This window comes from Acipenser ruthenus, chromosome 4 (genome assembly GCF_902713425.1).
Source record: "Acipenser ruthenus chromosome 4, fAciRut3.2 maternal haplotype, whole genome shotgun sequence".
Taxonomy (NCBI): Eukaryota; Metazoa; Chordata; class Actinopteri; order Acipenseriformes; family Acipenseridae; genus Acipenser; species Acipenser ruthenus.
Genome location: NC_081192.1, coordinates 15,746,043 through 15,770,902, shown reverse-complemented (window position 1 = coordinate 15,770,902; position 24,860 = coordinate 15,746,043). Strand labels below are relative to the sequence as shown.

Sequence of the window (24,860 nt, the reverse complement as noted above, 5' to 3'; positions counted from 1 at the left end):
CAATCGGAATTCACTTTGTTATGGAGGCTTTCCTTTACCGGGCTCAACAGTGTATGTTGTTGATGAGGAAAAATACAACAACTAAACATACTGTAAGATCAAAAATATCCTCTTACCTCCACCAACTGAACTCTCCCCTGGTACAGCCTGTCTGGAGAAGGGTTCTGTGGGTCCAGATATAGTAATGTCATATGCTGCCCCTGTTAAAAAAATAAATAAATAAAGTTTACAGCCAATAAAAACAAGATTGTGGCATATACTGTATAAAATCAGTCTTCATACATAACTAAAGCAATTAAGATAAGTGAAGGAAAAAAACGAAATATAGTTATTAAACATGTTACTTCTCATACAGTTGTACTGTGAGAAGTAGCATGTTACAGATCTTCCAACAGCAGGATGTTTTCCTTAAACACTACAATCATAGTAGCTGACAGGAATGTGTGTTTCCTGATACTGTATATGTCTTACCATGCTGTGTACAACTGTTTCAAATATGAAGTCATCTTTTTTTAAATAAAAGGGGAACAAAAAAGAGAACATACACTAAGCTGAACATCTGGCCTCTTCTCCAACAGAACCATGCCTTCACTTGGTAATCCAAAGGATTTCACCTGGTAGGTAAGATAGCCACCATAGGAGGAAACCTACATAAAACAAAATATATATGTATACAGTAAATATATGGGCTATGTCATGCAAATTGATAAACATACTGGAACTCACATATAAAAAAAAGTATTCAGAAAGACTTCCAGATTATTCGAAAGACCTATCAGTCTAATGTTCTAAACCAGAGTAAGAAGTTACAGTAGAGAATGACTGTTTAACAAATATACAATTCTCCTTTTTATCAGTCATGGATAGTGTTAATGGCCTGCAACTGCAACTGTACTTCCATCTGCCTGAAACCAAGTGTCTCAATTACTCCCAATCATGTGTGATTAGTCAGTTACCAGTTTCTGAGCTCTACAGTCACTTTTCTTTTTGATCAGTCAACTGGTCACCTTAATACTTGCAATAAACAAAGTCAACGAGAAGCAATATTTATGTAATCAAAATAAATATTGCTTTACCATCTTTCACTATGGTTTATTACCTTTGCTATGCTTTTACAAAGGAAAACCTTCCAAGAAAGTAACTCTTTCATCATAGTCTGTTTCGATGTATTAAATACAGTTTGATATTCATGAACATGTTCTGAACAATGATTAAATAAACCAATATCAGTCTAGAACACCCCTATCAAACTACATCAAAGCAGCATTTCAAAAAGCTCCTGATTTATTGCATAAAGTTTCAATATGTCAACACTTTCTTCCCAGCTAAGAAGGTAACAGAACATGGCATTCCTCATTCCTCTTGCACTCACCCTATCCCCGAAGTAGGAGGGCGGAGCCACCCAGTACAGGTCATGTACAGAGACAGGAAGTTCCTGAACATCAGCCACTACTGTGCTACTTCCAGGGTTAAAGACTACAGGGATTCCTTCTTTATTCAGTTTCTCAAGCCTCCACATTTTCATATCTACAAACTGAAAATCAAGTGCATAAGAAACAACAGGCCACATTTATTAAGGTATATATATATATATAATATAATATATATATATACACTAGCGGCTGTTTCATAGACCCCAATGAGGTACCATTAGGTAGTCCAAGATGAGTGCAAATCAAGTTTTATTTCGCTTTCACAGAAAATGCTACATTGCACATGAGCAACTACTTAGTGCATCTCACCCAACATAAGAGTTGTAAAACAGGAATGTAGAAATAGTTTATATTAAATTATTGTTCATGTGTGTGTGTGTGTGTGTTTTTAAAGAAATTACAGTCCGGTGTTTTCTGCAAATATTAAATCGCACAAAATTAAACGAAATGCAACATATAAAACAAAATAAAACTAAATGCAAATATAAAATGAAAACTCATTATAAAGCAAACATAGAATGACATACAGCGGTTTATACGGTACATGAAACCTCTGAGTTTTTCTTTATTTGATCCATTACAATTCTTGTGATTCTTTGTTTGTTCATTCAGTTTTAAAGTGAAATATTCCTGGCTGTTTTCATCATGGCAAAACACAAACAAGTCTGCTTTTAAATCACCCCGACCTTCTTTACCAAATCTGGCCATATTTAGTTGCACATCAAACCAAACCTCTCTCACCAGACCTGCGGCAGAGTCAGGTGACAGTGCTGGGGAGGTTTTTCATTTTTTTAAATCGTCCTTTGTGATCCGGGGTTAGTGACAGGAGCTATCCATGCCAGATTTGAGGTACCACTTCATAGTGGCAACAAAGATGTTGTTTGCATTTTGAAATACTCGGTTGTCAAATGCACTTTGTGGTTTACTGCTGGACTGCTTAAAAAACGGTTAAGACCGGCTCGTAGGGTCACATAGCCTGAGACTTAATACTCCCGTCCCTCTGAGCTACGGACAGTGGCATAAATCCCCCCTAGCAAATTATTTAGATCAAGCAGAGGAATTGCTTTGAAATCAATATTTAATGATTTTTGTTTTAGCCAGTCAAATAGGACACCCGATGCCAAGGCGGTAGTACTTACTTATTTTTTATATTTTTACCACTTGAATTAGTGTTGGTGTCCGATTCAGACTCATCCAAAATCTCATCTAGAGTTTGATTTCCCAAAAGACCAAAATTGACATAAATCTCGTCAGTCATCTTTATTGCAAATTTAAATATAGCTACTGCTTTTTAAATTAATTTCTTCAAAATTCAATATTAAATGCGGTTAGTCATGTTTATTAATATAAATTTAAATAAGGCTTTTTTTCCTACATTATAGTGGTGTGTGGGTATCTACAAGTGATTTGCCACTTTTTGAAAAGAAGTGCCAACCCTTGGGGATATGCTGTAATATTCACCCCGCCATGTGACCGAGTATTTAAAAGACCCATTTTATAATGTTATTGATATACATCCATTTTTGATATACATCCATTTTATTTGTTTTATTAATGTGTATCTGTAACAAAACAAAATGAAACCAAATTTGTGAAAAATAAAACGAGAACATTATAAAAAATAAAAAGAATTACATGGGGCTCTACTTATAATGCTATAATGCTGTATACTTGAATGGTAACAATAGGCACCCAAGGAACCTTAAGTCTCTAAGCCTACCTTACTTCTGCGCTGATCTGTTCCCTCACACTGATCAGATGCTCCGAAGCAGAAACAGCTAGTACACCCTTTGGGGTTGGCTGGATCAAAGTAAAAGGATCCTGGGCGACAAGTATCACATCTTGTACCTTGAACATTTTCCTAGTACAATAAAACATAAAACGTAAGATAAAGGTACATTATAATATACACTTCAGAAACAATTCCAGGTGCCACATTCTGGCCTTGTTCACTCACCAGACCTACGGTTTTCAGCTAAATATACTGTAAATGTATCGCCAGCCTTTTATACACTATCCTCCTACACGTATGGGGACAGTATTGGGACAAAGGCAGGGATACAGAGTGAGCTTGCCACTGAATTTACCTTGCAGAGACACTGTCCGGTGTGAGGATCACACACGTCAGGCTGAGTCCCACCTTGGTTGCAGTCACAAGGGTTACAGTTAGGGAATCCATAAGAACCAACAACACAGCGGTTGCACTGACGCCCAGCTATTCTTGGTTTACACCTTTAGTAAAAGAATTAGTTACAATTATGCTGCAGTAATTGCAATTATAATTACAATTATACAGAAACATACTACATATATACACTGCTGTGCAAACGTCTTAGACATGTTCAATGTTTCTACTCTGATGCATCAACAAAATACTCAAAGTCTCCACTAGTGTTTTCCACTATTATAACAACCTTGACTTGCATAAAGAAGGAAAAACATTGAGTGAAATAGCTTGCAGCACTTGAATTGCAGGTTGTGGTATCCGAAGCATAATCAACAAGTACAGATAAACATCATCTGTAATTGACAAACCCAGGACTGGAAGACCCAAAAAGCTGTCTAACAAGGATGAGCAATACTTGAAGATACAGTAATATCCTTAAGGAATAGAAAGAAGACAAGCGTTGAATTGAAAACAGAACTGGCAAAAGGCACAGGTGCCATTGTCCATCAAATCAACAGTACGAATGTCGTTTATCTTTTATTTTTTCAAACAAATCGGGACAGTAAAAGTGGTTGAAAATATGAGGATAATGATCGCTCAATGTAAAACAACATGGAACTGCGAATGGTTACGCTTGGAAAGGTGTGTCCTTATATAACGCTCATAATTAGCAGTTCACATATATTTGAATTCAAGCGTAACTGCTTTGGACCGTTGGTCTCTGATCAAGGTATAGTTCTTCCTGTGTTGTTTGCTAAATGTAGTTAGAGTTGATTTGCTTAAGCTGCTTCTAATATCAAGTTAACAATGTTGCTGTAATTGTCATTTTCATTCAGCAAAATTATCCTGACATGCAGTGGATCATATGTTTATCAAATTATGAAATTCTGAAAAAAATAAGTATGACAAATAAAAGTATAACTGAACTGCAATTGATAATAGTTACAATTACGCAGTTGTGCCAAGGTTCAACTACCATTCCAATTCCAATTACAAATTATGCAAATCCACTTGTAATTGACCCCTGGTCTGCTGAAGTGTGGCATAGCGTACTTGCACTGCCCGCTGCCCCTGTCACAGTCTGTGTTTCCAGTGTTGATGATCCCGGTTCTAGAGCAGTTGCAGCCCTCACATCCCACTAGAGGATGGTAGCTGAATGCCTGCGTCTCACAGACGTCACACAAGGGCTTGACCGTCTGGGGCGGACAGATACACTGGCCAGTGACTTCATCACACAGTCGCCTGCCACAGCTGCAAGCTAACAAAAGAAAGGCCAATTAACACACTGGTCCACATTTTCAAAGGGTTTCCTCCATTCTATTTTTGAAAGGAGAACCAATCATGTTCATGTTACAAAATGAAAAACAAAACAACCCTTGAAAGGAGATATTGCTGGCATGGTTTAAGCTATAGGGCTTGGCAGTTAATGAAGAGGAAGTTGAGGATGTAACCTTGAACCAAGAATAGCAAAAAGACTGCAATTAAAATGAAGTATACATACTCACGTTTACAGTACGGAAACCCATAAAAGCCAGTTGCACAGCGACTGCACTGCCGTCCGATTACATTGGACCTGCATGAGCACTGGCCCCCTGCAGGGTTACAGTTAGGGCTCGTGGCTCCAGACATGTCACAGTAACACGGGAGAGCTCCATCATTGAAGAACGCAACCAGTGACTTAGCAGAATCCTTACAGAACTGTGTTGATGTAAGTGGGCTATTCAAACAAACATAAGAAGGCAGCTGAGTAAGTGGAATTGAAAACATAGAATTTTAAAGACTAATGTTTTGGAAGTCATTCAACCAAGCCTGAATGCCTATTGCTAGTACGGTCAATCCTCTTGGCAGGGTTTCTCAGAGGTAATATTTACTGTATTCCCCTGTTATTTCTTTAATGATTCTTTCAAAAGCATTCAGCAAAACTAGTTTTTTTTAAAAAAAATAGAACTCCACCACTAGATGGCACCACTAACAGCAGAATGTCAAGCATTTAGTGCTGTTGTGTTGGCAAATGGAATGAATTAAGAACTTTGCACAAAGTTGAATTTGAACTTTCTAGGCCAAATGAAAAAAATGCTATTATTATTATTATTATTATTATTATTATTATTATTATTATTAGTAGTAGTAGTAGTAGTAGTCGTAGTAGTAGTAGCAGTATACATGGGGCATGCTTATATTATATGTTTATAATATTATTGTATCTTTTGAAAACTTTTTGCTTAGTTATTAATAAAGCATTATTTGCATTCCCCTTTTATAAACTTACTCAATGTAAAAGCTGTTCCCGCCACAGTTGTTGATGAAATCAGAAGACTGATCCAAAGAATTTTCATCAAGTTGATCTGGGCTATAATTATTCTCAGGAATGACCAAGATGTAACCCTGAAACAAACCATTTGAACTGTGTGTATGTTTATAAGAGATTAAAATCAGACATGTACAGGCTCGCTGAACAATGAGCAAAACAGCGATGACAAGCAAGGCTTGCAAGCTATCTGACACCCGCTGTGTTCGATCAGCAAGCTATCTGACACCCGCTGTGTTCGATCAGCAAGCTATCTGACACCCGCTGTGTTCGATCAGCAAGCTATCTGACACCCGCTGTGTTCGATCAGCAAGCTATCTGACACCCCCTGTGTTCGATCAGCAAGCTATCTGACACCCGCAGTGTTCGATCAGCAAGCTATCTGACACCCGCTGTGTTCAATCAGCAAGCTATCTGACACCCGCAGTGTTCGATCAGCTAATGAAATAGGAAACAATTACCCATGAACAGTGCTGTTTAAGTCAAAGTAAAAATAAATAGATAAAATGAAAAATATATAAACTGAGTGTGGCTAAAACCTCAAATCATTAGGCCTTATATACTCTCAGTTTCAAAAGTGTTCATTCCAAATGATCCGTTAATCTGTCAAGAAAGATTCAACCATAACGTTAGATACCCAAAAAATGTTTGTGTGTACACCCTACTCTAATTAGTAACTTACCACTGTCAGTGTCTTCCCGTTTGGAACTTTCAGGTTAACTAAGAGTTCTTGGTCAGTGACATCCAGGGCAATGCGGTTTTCTGCAATGACTTGATCACGGCAACCAGAGGTATGAGGGCAGAAAGAGGCATTGAAGGAGCCTAGCAGTGTTAACAACATGAGCGTGTTAATTGTCATCAACATAACGCTTTACATAGGACTTCTTTATTTACAGCCCTTTGATCGCTTAGTCTACAAGAGTTCAAGCCTGTGTTAGACTATGTTTACTACGGAAAAAAACAGATTTGGCAAACTTTCGATTGACCTGCTTTTTTTACAAGGGTTTATAACAAACATGCCTGTGGCCTGAGGTGGCCTTCATTGTATATTAATTGAGGTGGGGCTATACTAAAATGATTGTATTCTGACCATTCTGTAAAGCAAAGTTTTAGTTCTTTCAAATAAAATAAATGGCAAACATTTAGAATGTTTTTTTTTTTTTTTTCTAGATTAATAAATACATTGTCTAAAAATGCAGGCATGAGACTGACCTCTATAGTAACAGAAAAGCAACTGTGCTAATCCAGTGGGAAGTAAATGGAAGTATTTTTGGAGTCTTGCAAAAATGTGGTGCTGTTGTTTCCATTTGGGTTCAGGAATGCACACTGCCATTGACTTACAGTATGCCCTGCTTAACATTTGTGAGGACTGTTCTGACATCTAAAATAAAAGCAAAGTGGAACTCACCCACCCAGGGTCTCCCACCATCCACCAGCACTTCCACAGGAAATGAGGGATGCTCTGGTTGACGAAAATGCACGACAAATACATAACGATCCACACTGGGGACCCGTGTCTTGAAGGTAATTTGATTCTGTTCATGAAAATAAAACATTGCATTTAAACCGTGCATTCTTTTGTTACATGGATACTTGGGTTGTCACACTTATGTGCATGAGTTTCCATTTTGTAAATTAGTATTTCATGTATTCAGATCATTAAAAAGGTATAACAAGAAATACAAAAAACAACAATTTTGTTCACTTGTACAGTATGTGGAGCAGCAAGGCTGCTAGAATACATTTTTTGTTAAACTTTAAAATAACGGCTGCAAATTCATATGAATCCCAAAGAAGTGATTCTAATAACGATGTATTTACAAAGTCATATTAAATTATCCTCGTAACTAGAGAATGCATTACACAAAAAAACAGATGTTGCTCATATGAAATCCTACCGAAAAGAATATGAATTTACTGCCATTTTTTAAACTGGTACCCATATTTGTACAGTCCCTGTCACTGAAAAACAATTATACTTTGAAAGTATACTGTCATACATTCTGTCACAACCAAACATAGCTTTTATCTTTTATTGCTTAGGCAAAACCCTTTGTACCTGTGGGGATTTTAACAGCACACCCTCCCCTCTGGGATTGAGGGGAGACAATGCACCAGTGTCCCCTATGTTACGATGCAGCACGTTTGATTGTGACGCCTCTGATCCATATGAAAGCCGGCCATCTTTAACTGCATCCAGAAGTATTGCTGTTGGCGGTACTTCAAACTGGGATGTCACACACAAGCTACTGCAATCAAAATTCAAAGAGGAGCATATTGTTATCCTGCAGATTAGGTGCTGATTGGATTTGTGAGTAATACATTTCTAATAAAATGTTTAGAACAACACTTTACACTATACGTTTCTGTTCATTCAGTTTAGTCCTTGACATGCTAAACCGCTACATCACACACTTAACTGTGCAAGGCAAATAAAACAAGTGCACTTTTCTGAGACACTATTTACAGTTGTATGGAGAAAAGTCTTAGAACCTAAAAAAAAAACTCACAGTACTGGGATATGCTGCCTTTTTAAATAATAAAAAAAAACTTCCACAATACCCAAACATTTAGGCCCTTTTACAGGATATTCCTTTGTTTCAGCACATTGACAAACCTTCAGGGTATCATTCTAGCAATGTCACTGTTCACTAAAGTAACCCCTGAGCTGTCTAGCTTTCTTTTCTCGGTCTGGTTTGTATGTTTTGTTAACTGAAATAGAACAATACCTGGAGATGCTAATATGAGGACCCAGTGCTTTCAGCTCTGGTCAAATCACATTCTACATGTAGGTACTTATCTCTGCAGCATTTCTCCCTTTCATATTACCCCCAATTTCATATTGTATTTAGACCTATTAATATAATCCTATTTTCTAATGTGTTTATTTACAAATTTCAAAGCAGCTTTATCACTGAAATACTGTAATTTGTTTGCATTGTCATGCTTGTTAAGAGCCTGAATTAATGATGTTATCGCTGTTTTATTGCTTGGACAGCCTGCTATTGTCCTCTATTTATTCTGTACCTTGTGCTCTGCTCATTAACCTGATATGTTCTAATTGCCCAGTTTGCTCTAATCCCTTTCCCCTCCACTAGCCTGTCAGATATGATCTTGACTTCCTTATTCATTATTCAAATTCTCTGAACCATAAAAATACCTCCAAGTTAATTTCCAACACTATCACAGCTGCCTTTGTCTACATTTATTCAAAATTGTATTTTTGTTTTATCTTTTCCTGCATGAAGTGGCTTATCCAGTCCTGTTATAACCCGATTGTGTACTGCTCTGTTTTTCTATATGTAATGTTTAGTCAGTAGTTTGATTGTAATACCCTATTATACTGTATAGTAATGGGGTGTTACACTCTCTCTTATTATTATTAGTTATTCAACAGTGTATATTACAGATACCTTTTTTCTGTAAAATGTCCATGAGTTGCAATGCAGTGGACCTTCGGATTGACATACTCTGTGGAGAAATCCTCAGCAGGTGCAACATATACTTTGTACTGTGAAATAAATATACAATAACATACAAAAAAGTAAGCACACAACTAGCCGCAGTCTCCCCAGTTTAAAACTTAAACAATGTTATGTTTAGTTTTTTAGGGAACAAAATGCTGTAAACTTCACTCTGAGGTAAATTCTTTGTGAATACTAAAGCAATAAGGGTGTCCAGTTTTTCTCACTTATGTGTTCTGCATGCCTGTAACTGGAAGGAATTTTATCTACCAACATATCCCTTTCAGCTGCACTAATGTGTAAACTCATTTTTAAAGCTGTATTTAACAGATCCGCCAAGTACCGTGCCAAGCAGTCAGCTAAGCATTGCCAAATGTGATACTGAGATTAAGGCAAATAATTGTGTTCCTAAAATAGTGTTCCCCTGTTCAGGAAACTAAATGGAAGTCAACACAATCATGTCAAATTCCACAGAATAACTGCAATAATCGGAAGTTTAAACCACTCCCAAATTGTTAAAAGTGGTCACCTTGGTTTGCTGCACCATCCTAATGTTAAGGCATGTCGATGGGAGGGGGGGTGTGCTGATATTTTATGTGCAGAGACAAGCTTATTAATATGGAGAGAACTTACCAGAAGAAAATTGGCTGTTGACGCCTGTAGAAGCAGCTCTGCATTATTTGGCAAGTCATACACAGCAATGCGATTCTTTCCATCGACAACAACACTACGACACAGGAAACTACAAAACAATAGAAATACTATGAGACCACTTTAGTATTTTAAAAAAGTGGATTTCTGGATAACTTTATAAACTGAACATCTGCTTAACTTAAGGCAGAGATTTTTGTTTTTATTTTTAATAAAATGTAGTTTTTATGTCATCTCTAAATGCTCTTGTATTTGATACATGCCCACAAACTAATTGTAATTTAATGTGGCTTTATTGCCAGATATCGTATAATCATATTAAGTGTAGATTTAATACTCACTTTATACAGTGTACATGAAATCATTAAAGGCGTATCAACTTTACATAACATACATTTTTATAATATATAATCTCTCATGTGTTTAATATCCTTTGAATCGTGTTCTCCATCACTCTCCCTACTTAGATCATTATTCTATATTATTTATTAACCCTTCATGCACAAACGTCCTCTGAAAATGTGTTCTGAAAAGTTCTCCAAAACAACCACAAGAAATTCAGCTGCTTGTGTAGTTGAAAAGGAACCCTGTTAGTAAGCCTGCTAAATAATGATATAAAAAAGGTAACTTTTTACACTAACTGCAATGACATTAAGAGGCAATGCCACGCTTGACATTCACACCTGTATTTGCAGCTGTAGATATTTGCTCGTCCCTGTGTGACTGCACCTGGCAGATTGTTTAACAGTACGTTCACGTTTTGAACAGTGTCCTCTTCGTTGGAATACTCTAGAACCACCACATATTTGCCAGGCCGGGGCACTCTTAGTCTTAGTTGTACTTTAGCCTGAGAAGAAAAAAAAAGGTATACTGTAAAAATAAGTCAACAGTTCATTACAGATGACTACACAGTTTTCTTTTCACCTTATCGTGATAGGGTAAAGGATCCTGTCCCCTGACTTGGTCCATATTCATACCGTTTGTATGTATAGTGTTCATTTCTGTTGCTATGTAATCCTGCTCTCCTGCCTGCCTACATGCTGCTTAATATCAACAAACTGCTTTGGGCACCTCTGCTGTAAATCAACTGCTTGGCAGCTGCCCCGTTCATTGTGGGCCACACATAAGGTTCATTACAGGGGTTGACAGGCCATGCTTTGGGCCCCCTTGCATTAGGGAGTAACTAGTTGGACGGATTAGTCATAGTATGAGAGAGAGAGAGAGAGAGAGAGAGAGAGAGAGAGAGAGAGAGAGAGAGAGAGAGAGAGAGAGAGAGAGAGAGAGAGAGAGAGAGAGAAGAGAGAGACAAGGGGGAAGTATTCCAAAGAATGTACTGGTGATATGGAGGAATTGGTTCATTTTGGTTGTGTTTCCCTGGTCTTGCTGACAAAGGTGTAAGGAAGATAGCATGCCTTTTTGTTTAATCTTTCTTATTGATTTGGGTAAAACTTGATCCTGCCAATAAATTAATATTGTTTCTTTTGAAATGGTGACCGAACTCTGGTATTTTATACACTTCCCCACAAGGCCTAAAATGAACCTCCTTACACTTAGACATGCAGTGACAGAACAGTTCTCATAGCAACCAGGCCCCAGGTGTAGTTCTGGATATAGTATCTGAAGCAACTCCAATTACAACCCACTGACCCTTAATCTCACCTGACGGGTGACCTGAATAGGAGCCACTGTGTCCTACCTGTCTGCCATTGAATACGGCCATCTCTGGATGTTCTGGCGTGGGCTGCCGGACACGAGCTTGCCTCTTGCGCCTGCCTCGAACCGAATACAAACCCTCTGTGCCCAGTACACTGGGAAACCTGTCCATCGGGATATGTTTATACAGCAGGCAGCTGCAAAAAGCATCCAAAAAGAAAAAGTTTTAATTAAGTTTTGTTATGGAAACGATAGGGGTGGGCGATATACCTCAACTATATCATGATATTTTAGATGTTCGAGACGACATATATCACAATATATTTAACATTCTGAACAAGTTTTCTTTTTTTTTGCATTTGTACATTAAAATATAGAACTAGAAGTACTTTTAAAAACTGCTTTTATATAATACTACAGGCCTAAAAAGCTTCTAATACTGTATGTTTCATTTGCAAAACATAACATGCTTTCCTTTCTAAGGTTTTTCACGCATTAAGGCCATGACGGAAAAAATAAGAAAATACATATATTTTGTCATAGTAAGTTACTTACTCTTTCGCCATGGATTGTATGTATATGCACAAAGTATGTTTATTAACATGTAACAACAGAAACTTTGGGCAAGTAAATATAGTTTAATACTAAAAGAAAGTCATTTTTAATATAGCTAGTGTAATGCGGTGCACCTTAGGGCAAGTGACAGCAAAACAGCACAAGGCACTTGGTCTGTAGGCTGCTTTACTATAACAGGATAGTAACACTAATTAAACACTCAATAACACAAAGACAGGTACGTTCACATTGTTAATAAAATAAGGTAAATGACTTACCGATAGCAAGGTGAAGCCTGTGTCCAAAACACTGGTCTATATATTCAGGTACATCGAACATAATTTAAATGAACCTTTTTAAAAGTTTAACGTGACACCTGATTGATTAAATGGTTGACTTGTAATTAAAAATAAAACATTTAAATTATATACTGTAATACAAATATTAGTCTGTACTATCTATTGACCTTCCTATGAAGTTCAAATGGATCAGTCCAAAGCTTAATACTTTCAGTTACGCACAAGATAAGGGTTGACCAAAAAAAAAAAAGAAAGAAAAAAGGAACAATATAATTTATTTGCGACAATATTTTTAACTTCATGAAAAAGTCACCGGTAACAACATCAATACCAGGATATCGCCCAACCATAGGAAACAAACTGTACGTACAATACCATCAGTATATAATCCTGGCTCAAATGTGTAGATAATTCATCCCAAATCCCAACCCTAAATAAATTACTCTAGCACACACAGAAGGCATTGACTGGACTCCTACCAAAGTGTAATCATGAACCTGTCAACCTGCAATACTCTGCCCGTTGTGGATATAAGGAATACCATATTTCTTCTTTGTTGGAGGGGTACAGGTTCATTGATACACCAAATTAATTTAGATTTTGAAACCTCTAAGTTTTAAATAGTCACCAGGATGGGATGACTGAAACAACAAATTATATATACAGAATACATAAGCTTAGCTAACGGATATTTCATACCCGCTCCAAGTTGCTCTTTAAGATTCTTACACTTTCTGCTGCATTAGTTTTTCCACAAAGCCATCTTCACACACACACACACACACACACACATACACACACACAAAGGTCCTTAGGAATCTTCTAGATAAAACATACTTTTTATGATTGTTCTCCTGGGTGGTCTCATAACTGCAGGGCTCAGTCACCTTCAACTGCAGGATAGGAGCTTCGAAATAATTGCTAGGCAGTAGCACCAAGTAGTCCTGGACACAAGAGTTAAACGGCAAAACATTACAAATGGATGAAGGTAAAAGCCACCAAGGTATACAGTAAAAATACCGATACAGTGTCTCATGTTACTGTTATACATGGCCTTTTGAGTGGGACTCTTTTCTAAGGGGGACCTGTCAACTTGTCATCAATAACGCATCCTTTTAGTTTTTGTTTTGTGTGTTTTTTTTTAAAGACATGTCGAGAAACTGTATCCATCACGTTTCAAATCGTTGTATAACAGGATTTACTGTAAGTATGATCTAATGCATTGTCTTTCAGGACAGCCTCTAGTGTCTTCTGAGGAAGCACTCTCACCCTACAATGTCAGTTACTCTTACCAGGAGCACTCCTTCAGCCTTAATGCTGACAATCCACTTTCCAGGGGTGAGTGGAAACGACTGAGCAAAACCGCTCCCTGGAACAGTGATGAATGCCGGCTCAGGACTCGATGGGAAAAGGATCTCCTTCCTTTGCACTGGCCCTAAGAATGAAATCAATCTCACTGTATTATTTCAAGAGTAAAGGCTGGTTTCTAGTGTGACACGACCAGCTAGAGTTAAGAGAAATTCAACTCTAACAACCAGTCTCCCTTGGAACGCGACCGTCACCTTCAGTGACGGTCGCACCGTTGAAGTATGAATCAGCCTTTCAATTACTCCTGGTATTTCTGTATTTCATTTTATTACCCAAACTAAAAACCTTGTTTTCTAACTTTGCTCAATAACCATACATAGCCTTTTTGTTACACTTTATAATTCAGTCTAAACCAGATTTTTTTTTTTCCATTTTCATTATAAAAATTCTAAAGTTAATACAGTCTCATCTTAGAAAAAGGCATAATAGAAATGAAAGATTATAATATTCACAACACTTTTATACTTGAAGGGTTCAAATGCAAATGCAAATGCTGTAAAAATAACAGTAATGTAACCTTCATATATTTCAATTGTTATGTTAAGTTGTTAGTGGTATGGCAACTAGAACATAAAACAGTAAGCTGTATGTTTCATGCAGACAGCATTACTAAATGGTAAAGAAGTTAGCAGGAGTAAACAAGGTAACTCAAAATCTCCAGTTAACATGCATAAAGATTAAATCAAATATATAAAACATATATAAAGATTAGAACTTAGATAACATACAATTGTAGATTTGCTTGCTATATAATCACTAGTAAATATGTCTAGGTGATCAGTCAATCCATTTTACTTTGATTGTTGTGTTATTGAATGAATGACAGCGATTATTTGTTAACAGTTTGCACAACACTCCTTTGACTGCTGTTTTGTGTTATGTAACTTATTGAGGCCAACAAAATGTGTATTTCTTGCAATTCTTGAAATATATTCAGAGGAATTTTAGTCCCAAAGGATGATCTCAGACAAAAGGGATCTCAGGCCATCTGAACAGAACCAGTGTTATAAATAAAACAATAAAATGTCATGCTAACACGACTTTCACAACTTTGGGTGTGGATAATGTACTGTAGATAGGAAATTCAGTGTAACCCCACGCCCATATCAGCTTTTTCCATTACTATTTTATGGTGTTTGCGATCACTCTATGTTGTTATGGCTTCTGCTCCTCTGATACTGAGTTATTCTCATTGTTCTCTAATTTTGAGACGCTTAAGTCTGGACTGAAGAGCCTTTCTTATTCCATTCAAATCGAAAGACAATATGACCTTTCAACTCCACCAGACCCCATCTATTCTACAAATTAAAAAAGACAGACAGAGTAGGTGGCAGAGTTGAAAGATCACTTTGTCACATGATTTGAATGGAATGAAGAAACCTGTTCAGTCTTTGCACTTCTCCAGACAAGAAATGTGAAAAGGCTTTTAAAATGACATTTGCAGTTACTTCTAATTTACAGCTGATGCATACTTACACACGATTTTACCATGAAAAAGTGCTTGGGCCTACTTTCCAGTCAAGCCTTACCTTTGTTAGAACGGACATGGGATGCCGTTACATGACCATACACAGTTGCATATCCAGGGTTAAGAAATCTCAGGATGACACGGAACAAATAGTTGTTTGATTCATCCACATGCAGTGTTATTCTGACTTCGTTCTGAAAAGGCAAGTTATTACAGAACTGTCCAGTGAGGAAACAAACATAATGCAAAGTTAGCATCTACAGATGGCAAGAGGACACGAGAGGCCATGCAAAAGACAGACATGTACCATTAGCAAAGCTATTGGAAAAGCAGGTGTAGAGACCCTGGAGTGACTTACAGTTACAACAAGAGTGAAAATGTACTTCCTCAGCCACAGAGATCATCCCTCTTAACGCCCTTTTGGAAGTCGGGGTCGCGTAATGGACTATTATGTGGTAGGGGCTAGGAGAAGGCACAGTGACTGGCAGGACCACCTCTGGCTAGGAAGAAGCAGCATTAGGCAAAGGGAAGAAACAGAGAGTACAATACAGTATTACTACCACCCAGAGAAGACCACCAGAACCCAGGGAAATAACACCACAGAAACCAACATTTATCCAACTGTTATCTGTAGTATGAAAACATAGCTTCCAAAATGTACTGACATTCACCCTAAGTATTGATATCCATATTTTTAGGTAGGTTTTGTGTATAAAACAAAGTTTTCACTCTATAATGCTTCAATATTCTCCAAATATTTTTAAAGTGAAAGTTACTGTAAGTACTACTTTCTTATACAATTGAACCTAACAGTAATGTGAGAATAATGTTGGTGCCACTGTACCGGGGAAACAGGGGAAACAGAAGCACTTTAACAGGAATTTGAAGCAACACTGTATGTAGCACACACTTTTGTGTACACAAAGTGCCCCCCAGGTAGAACGTTCAATCAAGGGGTTCTGTAACATCATCAACCATTGTACTGTAATTCAAAGACTCAGCAGCAGCAGGTGCTGTGTTTACAGGAAGCTTCAGGCTAATTTACTGTTCTGACCTCCGAAGGACGTGTATTGTATGTTTAATTGATATCAATGGAATCTTGTAAGTTCTTAGAATTGCAGTAACATTACATACCTGAGCTGGAGACATGGTTGCATAGCCCCTCCAGCTGAACCCTGGAAACTCCTGGGGGTCATAACCAAAGCGCACTGTCCTCCCATTAGGTGTGGTGCCATCCTCAATTTCATACTTCAAATGATGCAGATCAGGGAAGTAATAGCCCTTTTCTGGCCTGTGTAAGTATTTTGTTTAGTTCAAAAGCACAAAGGCAGAAAATTCATTAAACAGCTACCCATATTGTTGTGGCATATTAATTCGAAGAAACTGCAAATGAAGATGTTACAATTTTAGGCATAAACACTACCACCATAGGCACATGAATTAGAAATAAATGAACCAAGTCTTTTTTTATTTGCTATACCGTTATCAATGTGAAATCTATACCACTATCAACCTCTGCAGCACCAGTGTTAAAAATGAGTCAGCCAGTTTTTCTAGTCACCTACTGTATACTGCTTGAGCTGGACTAAAACTAATTCCAATTGTTTATTTCTCAGGTTTTACATAGATGTTGACTCCTAAATCTACCACCCATATTGAATTTTACATTAGAAATATACATTTACTGTGTCTTCTTATTGTATTTTCTGTAGTTTAGTCTGTGAGACAAAAAGGCATGTTACTGCTAACCAGCGGGTTGTTACTATGAATTAAATGATCAAACTGTTATAGCCGAGTTAAGAATGTTATGCACCTGTAACCTAAAAATGGCAACAATGCTTTAATCAGTTTTAGAGCTTATATTTTCAACATTGGCTTATCAGCTAACAAGAGGGCAGCAGTGTGGAGTAGTGGTTAGGGCTCTGGACTCTTGACCGGAGGGTCGTGGGTTCAATCCCTGGTAGGGGACACTGGGTGCTTTACCTAGATTGCTCCAGTAAAAACCCAACTGTATAAATGGGTAATTGTATGTAAACAATAATGTGATATATTGCCTGGATAAGGGTGTCTGCTAAGAGATAAATAATAATATTAAAAAAATCTTTAAAACCATACAGGACACAAAATCTTTGCTATTGATAATGCTAGGCCTGATTTTCTTATCATACATTATAGTGAATTGTAAAATCACAGCAATTACACCTTAAACGCTTTAAAGCCTCAAGGGCTGATGAACAGTGACTCAAAACGGCAGAACAAAGGCGAGCAGAGATACAGAATAAGGTTAATTAGTTGATGTTTATCCTTACTGGTTACAGGTGCGCCCCTCCACATTTTTTCTGCAGGAGCACGTTCCCGACCTCTCATCGCATGTTAGGCTGGCAGAGCCTCCAATGTCACACTGGCAGCCTGTCAACAAGAACAGTAGGAGCATTGTTCATTCAGAGGTCTCATGTCAGGCATGTTTGAGAAGAATTCTGCTAGACCAGCATAACAAACTCAGCACCCTGCCTTCCACTGTACTGTACGCATGGCTGCAGGGTGACTTTACACTGTTATTGTTATTGTGTTTCTGACCAACAGAAATTATTCTGATACTTATGTAAGACTATTTGATTATTTCTAAAATGTATTAGTTAATTGCTTAAACTGCAAATATAAAAGTAATTGACACAAACATGATAATAATAATAATAATAATAATAATAATAATAATAATAATAATAATAATAATAATAATAATAATAATACGAATGTTCATAATTATAAGAATGATAAGACGATTTAATAACATAGCCATAACATAGTGAACATGCTTCACATATGTCTGATGCTATTCTTCCTGTTTGGCTTGGTGGTAAATGATTGTTTACATTGTGTTTGCATACAGTTTATACACAAGTTCACAACATTTCCTGACACAGCTTTACTAACAACACTAGAGGTGAACAAGTATGTGTGTATGGCTGAGATAGTGTGCTGAAGAAAGCTGAGGAAAGTCTCGGCATCCACTTGCATTTCATATAAAAAGGCAATTTCTCCACAGCATCCAAACCATAAGACTACACTTATTAGACTAATAGGTTGTCGGACAGATACTATAAGAACATGTTTCTGTATCACAGTAACATTATTTTAGATACACATCGTAACACAGAACTATATTTTAGGTTTTGTTGAGATATGGTACTTTAAGATAGGTCTACCCACATAACAACATAGCAATGGTTTGGGAGTCTCTTCCAAGACCTAATTTGAAGTCTAAGGTAAAATGCTAAGAAAATTGTATGGCCTATAGTTTATCTCTGAACTCATAATTGACTGTACAAAAATATGAATGATAAACAAACAAGTATTTATACTGTATCTGCATAACCGGTGTTGCTGTTTCATAACTTAAGATACATATTTACATCCTGTTTTTGTACAAAACAGCGTGTTAAATCTATTTAGTTCCTTAAAGGATTAGTAATTAAGACTGTACATATGAAGTATAATTCGATCCCATGAAAATGTACTAACCTCTGCAACCAAAATAGTTTCTTCTCTCTAACCAGAAGTATCCAGCTTTGCAGGTATTGCAGGTGTGACTGCAGGTGTTTGGTTTGCAGAAGCATTGACCATTTTTCTATAAACAGGAAAAAATAACACCAGTCTTACAGGTAATAAATGAATAAAAGGCATGCATTTCTAAATACATGTTAATTTAAACATTTGCAGATCATATAGCTTGACAAGTTAGCTGAAAGAATGCAATACTTAAAATGTATGGTAATACAAGAGGGACATATTTTGTGCCAAAGTTCTACATTCCTGTCTTTTTTATTATTAATAAAGAGGTAATACACAGGTTTTAGCAAATATTTTTTGTAAGCATTATAATACAACCTTAGAATTACTTTATAAAATGAAACAAAGCTTTAATGTGACTTTTAAACATCAACCTATAATAACGTGTCCTGTGTATACAGTAATAAACTTGTATTGCTTGTTAAGTATTGCAACACTTTTATACGGTATCCATAAAAAGAAAAACCTGAAATAAATATCAAAAACATTGAATTAGTGAAGTACCCTTGTATTGTGGACGTGGCCAGTGAATTATCAAATGGTGAAATATGGAGGAAGCACTGTATTTACAGATTACACAGTGTGTGTTTAAATGGTTAAACTTTTTCAACTCACTTGCTGACATTGCCCGACTCCACTGATTGTTCCCTTCACGTCACACTGACACTCTGCAAACAACAGGAAGGAGAGGAGACAAAACCCCTCATTCAGCTCAGGCAAGGCCAAAGGCAGCAGTGAATGCACTATGATTACAGGAGCACTCATCTCTTCTTGAGTGAGACACAACCGTTTAACCTGACACTGAGCAGCAGAGATCAAAGTTAGGGCTCCTGGTCTTTAAACTTTCACAGGCAACCTTCTATACATTTCTGCTCAATGCATCTAATAAAAACCACACACATGCCACTCTCAACTTATGAACTGATCATTCTTTCAATCAATTACTGTATTTTTGTCATATCAGCAATAATGTAACGCACAAAAATTAAATTAACACTCTGCACTGTATAACTATAGTGTTGCAAATTAAATAACATAGAGGCTCTTATGGGTTTGAATGGATGTAAATTCAAAACACAGCATGGATGGACACAGCCCACAAGTAAGTCACAAGAATGTAATTTTGTGACTTACAATAAGAACAAGGGTACTGGCGCCCCAAACTCTATACTTCCAAAGAAGTTGAGATAAAACAACCTACATTTTATCAAAATTAAGCTTCCAATCCCTAAGGCTGCACAGAAAACCATACATTTATTTAGAAAATGAAATTGAAATGGGTACTTTCTGTAATAACTATAATATAAAAGACAGTACTTTACTGTGATAATATAACATGTTACTCCCTCCAATTGATGAGCTGACACTCCTTGCAAATGCTACCAGCATTTGAAATGCTGGGCTACCCCATACAAGTACGTATTAAAAGTGTGTCAGCTGTCATGTATTGATTATGTTACAATTCAGTCTAATGTTTAAAAACATACAATTCTGCCAGACTTGTCATCCTTAAGCTTTATTAGATTGATATAATCAATACAATTTGCAGATTACAAAGAAATGCGAAACATATATTTACAAAATATAGTGAAATATAATGTAATGTTACAGCGACATGTTAGGACAATACACAGCCCAAATAAAACAACTGCTGAAAGAACAATACTTCAACTGGATTCGGTTTAGAGTTAGAGAGCCACCTTAGAGAGAGGACCTCCAGTAAAGGTAAAGTAAAATATGTTGCTATATCTTGTAAATATCTTTATAATCCGTGAATGTTATTGCTTTAAATCCACCTAATAAGGCGTAAGGATGAGATCTTTTTTTTTTTTTTTAAACTTTAGACTTAAGTGTAATGTAACCCATGTACTTCTTCACATCAACTCACAGTACTGCAAAACCATTTCATTGTATCTAAAATCATAAAGGGATAAAACGGATGCAAACAATGAATGCAACATGTGATAGGCTATGTGACAGGCCTCAATTATCCACTGATTTGCAATGAGTGTGTTGCTATCATATACCGAAACTTCATCAAAAGAAACTTATCACTATTATAACACATTTATTTTCGAAAAAAATAAGTTATATAAATGATGGACATTGACCAAATGTTTTTGGTTTATTTTTAATCACTCGAGCATTCATCCTTGACCATGACATGCTTGAGTGACTGTGACTGAAGCATATGCACTTAATCACCTAATTAGTGAGACAGTTGATTAGACACTGGATATGGAGTGATTTCAGCTGTTGAATTGCAAGCTTGAATAAAAGCAATAACGAAAATCACAGAAAAAAAAAAAAGCCACGTCTGTCAATAGAGCAGCACCTTCGTGCAATCGGCATGTTGGAGACTGGACTAGGGCAGGGTACTGTGGCATGCTGTCTTGGGTGCTCACAGCCAGCAATTTCAAACCTGGCGAGACGGTATAACCAGACACACTCTGACACACTCTGTCAATGACAGGCCACGAACTGGGAGACCAAGAGTCACAACACCTGCCCAAGATCGACAGATCATTTTGCAGCATGTCAACTGTTAATCAGCACAATAAAAAGTCACTGCACCTGCTCTAAGAGTTTGTCATTTTTCGATCACATCTAGTGAATTTTATCCAAATATAAGTGATAAGTTTCTTTTGATGCTCAGTATATATGGACATCAAACAGCGTAGCAGACCTGCTTTACAAAATGTATTCAGATACACTGTTACCAGGAATGCAGCAGCAGGGTGCTTGTTTGCCTCTTTGAATACACACAGACCCCTGTTTAAAGCCAGTGTAATGGCGAAGAGACATTTTCTGACAGGAATACAATCATTTACACATTAGAAAGAAATAACGTAATTATAGGAAATTTATATATATATATATATATATATATATATATATATATATATATATATATATATATATATATATACTGTATATCAAATAATTATTCATTCTTAAATGTGTTTGCCCGCAGGTGTTCTTTGGAGTGAGAATTGTTTCTGTTTGATGGTCCGCACGAAACAGCTTAATTCTAGCTCACAGTTTAGATTCAAACACTTTTTGTTCCCTATTTTGACGTCTACTGTACTTGTTGTTCTTCATCAGAGAAATGAACCTGATAAGGTGAGGTTTTTATCCCTTTAATGCTAATGGTTTAGACAGGTAAACGTTATCAATGGACAGATTATCAAAAGTCCAAAAATTCTTCAAACATTTCAGGCAGTAACTTTTCCCTTACCTATGCACCCGGTGGGGTTCTCTGGAGCTAAGTTCCAGTAAAGTGGTTTACACTTGTTACAAGTAGGACCTTCGACATCTGGCAGACACTGGCAGACATCCGGCTTATACAAACAAAAAAGTAAATAATGTTCACAGTTAAAACATCTTAATTATATTGGTTTTTTTTTCCTTTTAAATTGCACATTTAATTTCATTTCCAGTCAGTAAGACAAAAATACATTATTTATTTTCTCATGAACAACGACTGGCAGTTGGCCCAGAGTAAAACCAAAAAACACAATAATACACTTTAGTGCAGGAAAGTTATCAGTCTGACCAGAAGTCTCACAGTTTAAAATAAAACCATTTCAAGTACAGAATGCTCTCAACATACCAAAAAACCAAATGATAAACCTTTTTTCTACTCTGACAGATTAGAAAGTACAACAAAAACAAAGCACGCACAACACAATAACACAATACAGTGATCTTGGATTTCCAGTTGACGTGCTCACCATCTTATCTCTCCTTGGTGTCCCAATTCTGTCCTTATACTTAATGGAGGGTAATGTACAGTACATGCAACTATCGGTGCACGAATTACATTGAATTAGGCAGTGCACAGTGGAATCCCTCTATTACAACCACTTAAGGGGCTTTTAAAATGGTTTTATGTGATGTCTAAAACCATTTTACAATAATATACAAAATGATACCGGAGGCCATAATAGTAGTACCGTTTTTCATTAATTATTCAGCAGGTTCCATTCGACTTTATGAAGCTAAATTACTTCATTCTATACAGTGATACAAAACTTTTGGCCATAGCTGTAGATGTTAAAAAGTAATAATGGAACTCATAAGTCAATAATGCCTGAGACCAGAGGTCAAGGGCATTGTTTGAATGAGGAAGTTTCATTATTTCCTAGGAACTACACTACACTACAATTAAAGTTATTTATTGCAGTCTACTAAATAAGTTCAGTTTTTGAGAGCAGGGCTTGAGCGTCAATGGAAACAGGTGGCATTAATTAGGGTCATCTCAGCAATTCTTTATTTCCCGTTCCATTACTGAGTAATAACAGAACTACTGACCTCCATTAAAAACAATGGGAGAGCAAACAGTGTCCGGATGTTGCATTATTACCTGTAATGCACCGGGTAATGGCTGCAATATGGTCATCTTATTTGTATTAGTTTTTCATTTAATTTATTATCTTGCATAAAGAAAAATATTCCCTACAATAAATTCTGTGGTACAATAAAAGCATTATCTGGTTTGCTACTTTTTTCAGGTCAGCATAACAATCTGTAAAATGATCACTTACCAACTGTGGTTCAAGAACATTTATTTCTGTGCCTGCTGGATCACAGTGACTGACTGAAAAAATACATGAAGTTGAGAGGTAATCCTATTTCAATCTGTAAATCATGGTTACACTTTTTATTCACTAAAATATATAATGCATCAACTACCTGAAGCTTTTGACTACTAAGTCACGTAACTGTAATTTTAGGGACTTAAAAGGCACAGTGAAACTGATAGGTCTCACGGAAGAGGACAGTCATATAAATATATTCTTGGTACATTAATTTATGAACTACACATGGAAATGAATGTACCAGTCCCTAATATATGCTCTGACACACTTTTTTTACAATACAGAAAGTAACATATTATTGCCATGTACTTTTTGTGGTCAATCAAATTATTTCAATAAAAATAATCAAAAAACAGAAATTATCTGCATATGTTTTACATAGACAGTGTCATTTAAACTTATTATAAAATTAAGCTTTTTTATATAATAATTAATTTATTCTTGTGAAGTTTACAAGAAGAGTTGCAGCTATACACTGGCAGATGTTCTGCATTAAATACAGAATGATGTTTCTCTGATACACTTAAAGTAAATGCTAGCTTCTGACAACCTCATTGTAACTCATAACATTTACTGAACTGTACAAAGCTTTTACAGTAAGGGCAGTCTGTTTTTGTTATTAAATAAACAGATCAGATAGGCACAGAAGAAATAGTTGACTTCTACCTTGGCAACGAGGGAAGTCAAAGCCACCTGCGGCACACCTGTCACAGCGCTGTCCAGTTACACCAGGCCTACAGGAGCACTGGCCAGACACCTGGTCACAGGAGATCTGATAGGAGCCATCGGGTGAGCACTGGCATGCTGCATAAAGACAGAAGTCATCACAACCTACATCAGTTGTAAATACAAAAGCAGACCAACACCGTAACCCAAAAAGCAAGGTGTCTCATTGAAAGATCCAAAAACTAGTTTCTGACATTCTTTTTAGACATTAATGAGACATTAAACTGAGGGCCTGTCTAATTTGTGGGGGTGTTACGGTCAGTCAGATGGACGTCCGTCTAGCACTTCTATATTTCCTTCGGCAGGAATATTTATCCTCAAGTTAGTGTGGGTATGTGACAGAGAGCGAATGCATCTGAGTCAACAATCTCCCTCCCGACCTGTGAAGAAAGGGGGCAGAGCCACAATACCAGAAGTCATCGCCCTAATATGGTAGGCGATGTGTCAGTCATGGATTGGAGGAGAAGTGATTGCACTCGCTACCGAAGGGGGCAGGACTGAAGGTATATCAGGGGATGTGGCCAAGCGATCTGTTCCTCTGTTATGGTTATGGACTGACCGTGAGGAGTAAAAAAGAGTGTTTAGTGTTGTACTGTC

General features: G+C 36.8%; 1 protein-coding gene across 4 annotated transcripts in view; it reads right to left on the bottom strand.

Annotated features, from left to right (window-relative positions):
* Window positions 1-24,860, bottom strand: part of LOC117399383 (laminin subunit alpha-3-like) — a 120,307-nt gene that overhangs the window by 41,774 nt on the left and 53,673 nt on the right. For 3 of the 4 annotated variants that reach the window (XM_033998490.3, XM_033998488.3, XM_059022077.1), the window contains 25 exons: window positions 24,204-24,341; window positions 23,484-23,536; window positions 22,175-22,277; window positions 19,552-19,604; window positions 18,889-18,994; window positions 17,676-17,775; window positions 16,501-16,657; window positions 15,725-15,866; window positions 13,823-13,965; window positions 13,368-13,474; window positions 11,720-11,873; window positions 10,707-10,870; window positions 10,006-10,114; window positions 9,322-9,419; window positions 7,968-8,157; window positions 7,317-7,443; window positions 6,591-6,730; window positions 5,870-5,985; window positions 5,106-5,317; window positions 4,654-4,858; window positions 3,521-3,665; window positions 3,154-3,294; window positions 1,373-1,534; window positions 546-647; window positions 117-200 (listed from right to left, as the gene is read on the bottom strand). In XM_033998490.3, the coding sequence (XP_033854381.3) occupies window positions 117-200; window positions 546-647; window positions 1,373-1,534; window positions 3,154-3,294; window positions 3,521-3,665; window positions 4,654-4,858; window positions 5,106-5,317; window positions 5,870-5,985; window positions 6,591-6,730; window positions 7,317-7,443; window positions 7,968-8,157; window positions 9,322-9,419; window positions 10,006-10,114; window positions 10,707-10,870; window positions 11,720-11,873; window positions 13,368-13,474; window positions 13,823-13,965; window positions 15,725-15,866; window positions 16,501-16,657; window positions 17,676-17,775; window positions 18,889-18,994; window positions 19,552-19,604; window positions 22,175-22,277; window positions 23,484-23,536; window positions 24,204-24,341 (3,251 nt within the window). Of the gene's footprint in view, window positions 1-116; window positions 201-545; window positions 648-1,372; window positions 1,535-3,153; window positions 3,295-3,520; window positions 3,666-4,653; window positions 4,859-5,105; window positions 5,318-5,869; window positions 5,986-6,590; window positions 6,731-7,316; window positions 7,444-7,967; window positions 8,158-9,321; window positions 9,420-10,005; window positions 10,115-10,706; window positions 10,871-11,719; window positions 11,874-13,367; window positions 13,475-13,822; window positions 13,966-15,427; window positions 15,561-15,724; window positions 15,867-16,500; window positions 16,658-17,675; window positions 17,776-18,888; window positions 18,995-19,551; window positions 19,605-22,174; window positions 22,278-23,483; window positions 23,537-24,203; window positions 24,342-24,860 lie in introns of all 4 variants that reach the window. The other variant, XM_033998489.3, reaches the window with a different exon arrangement.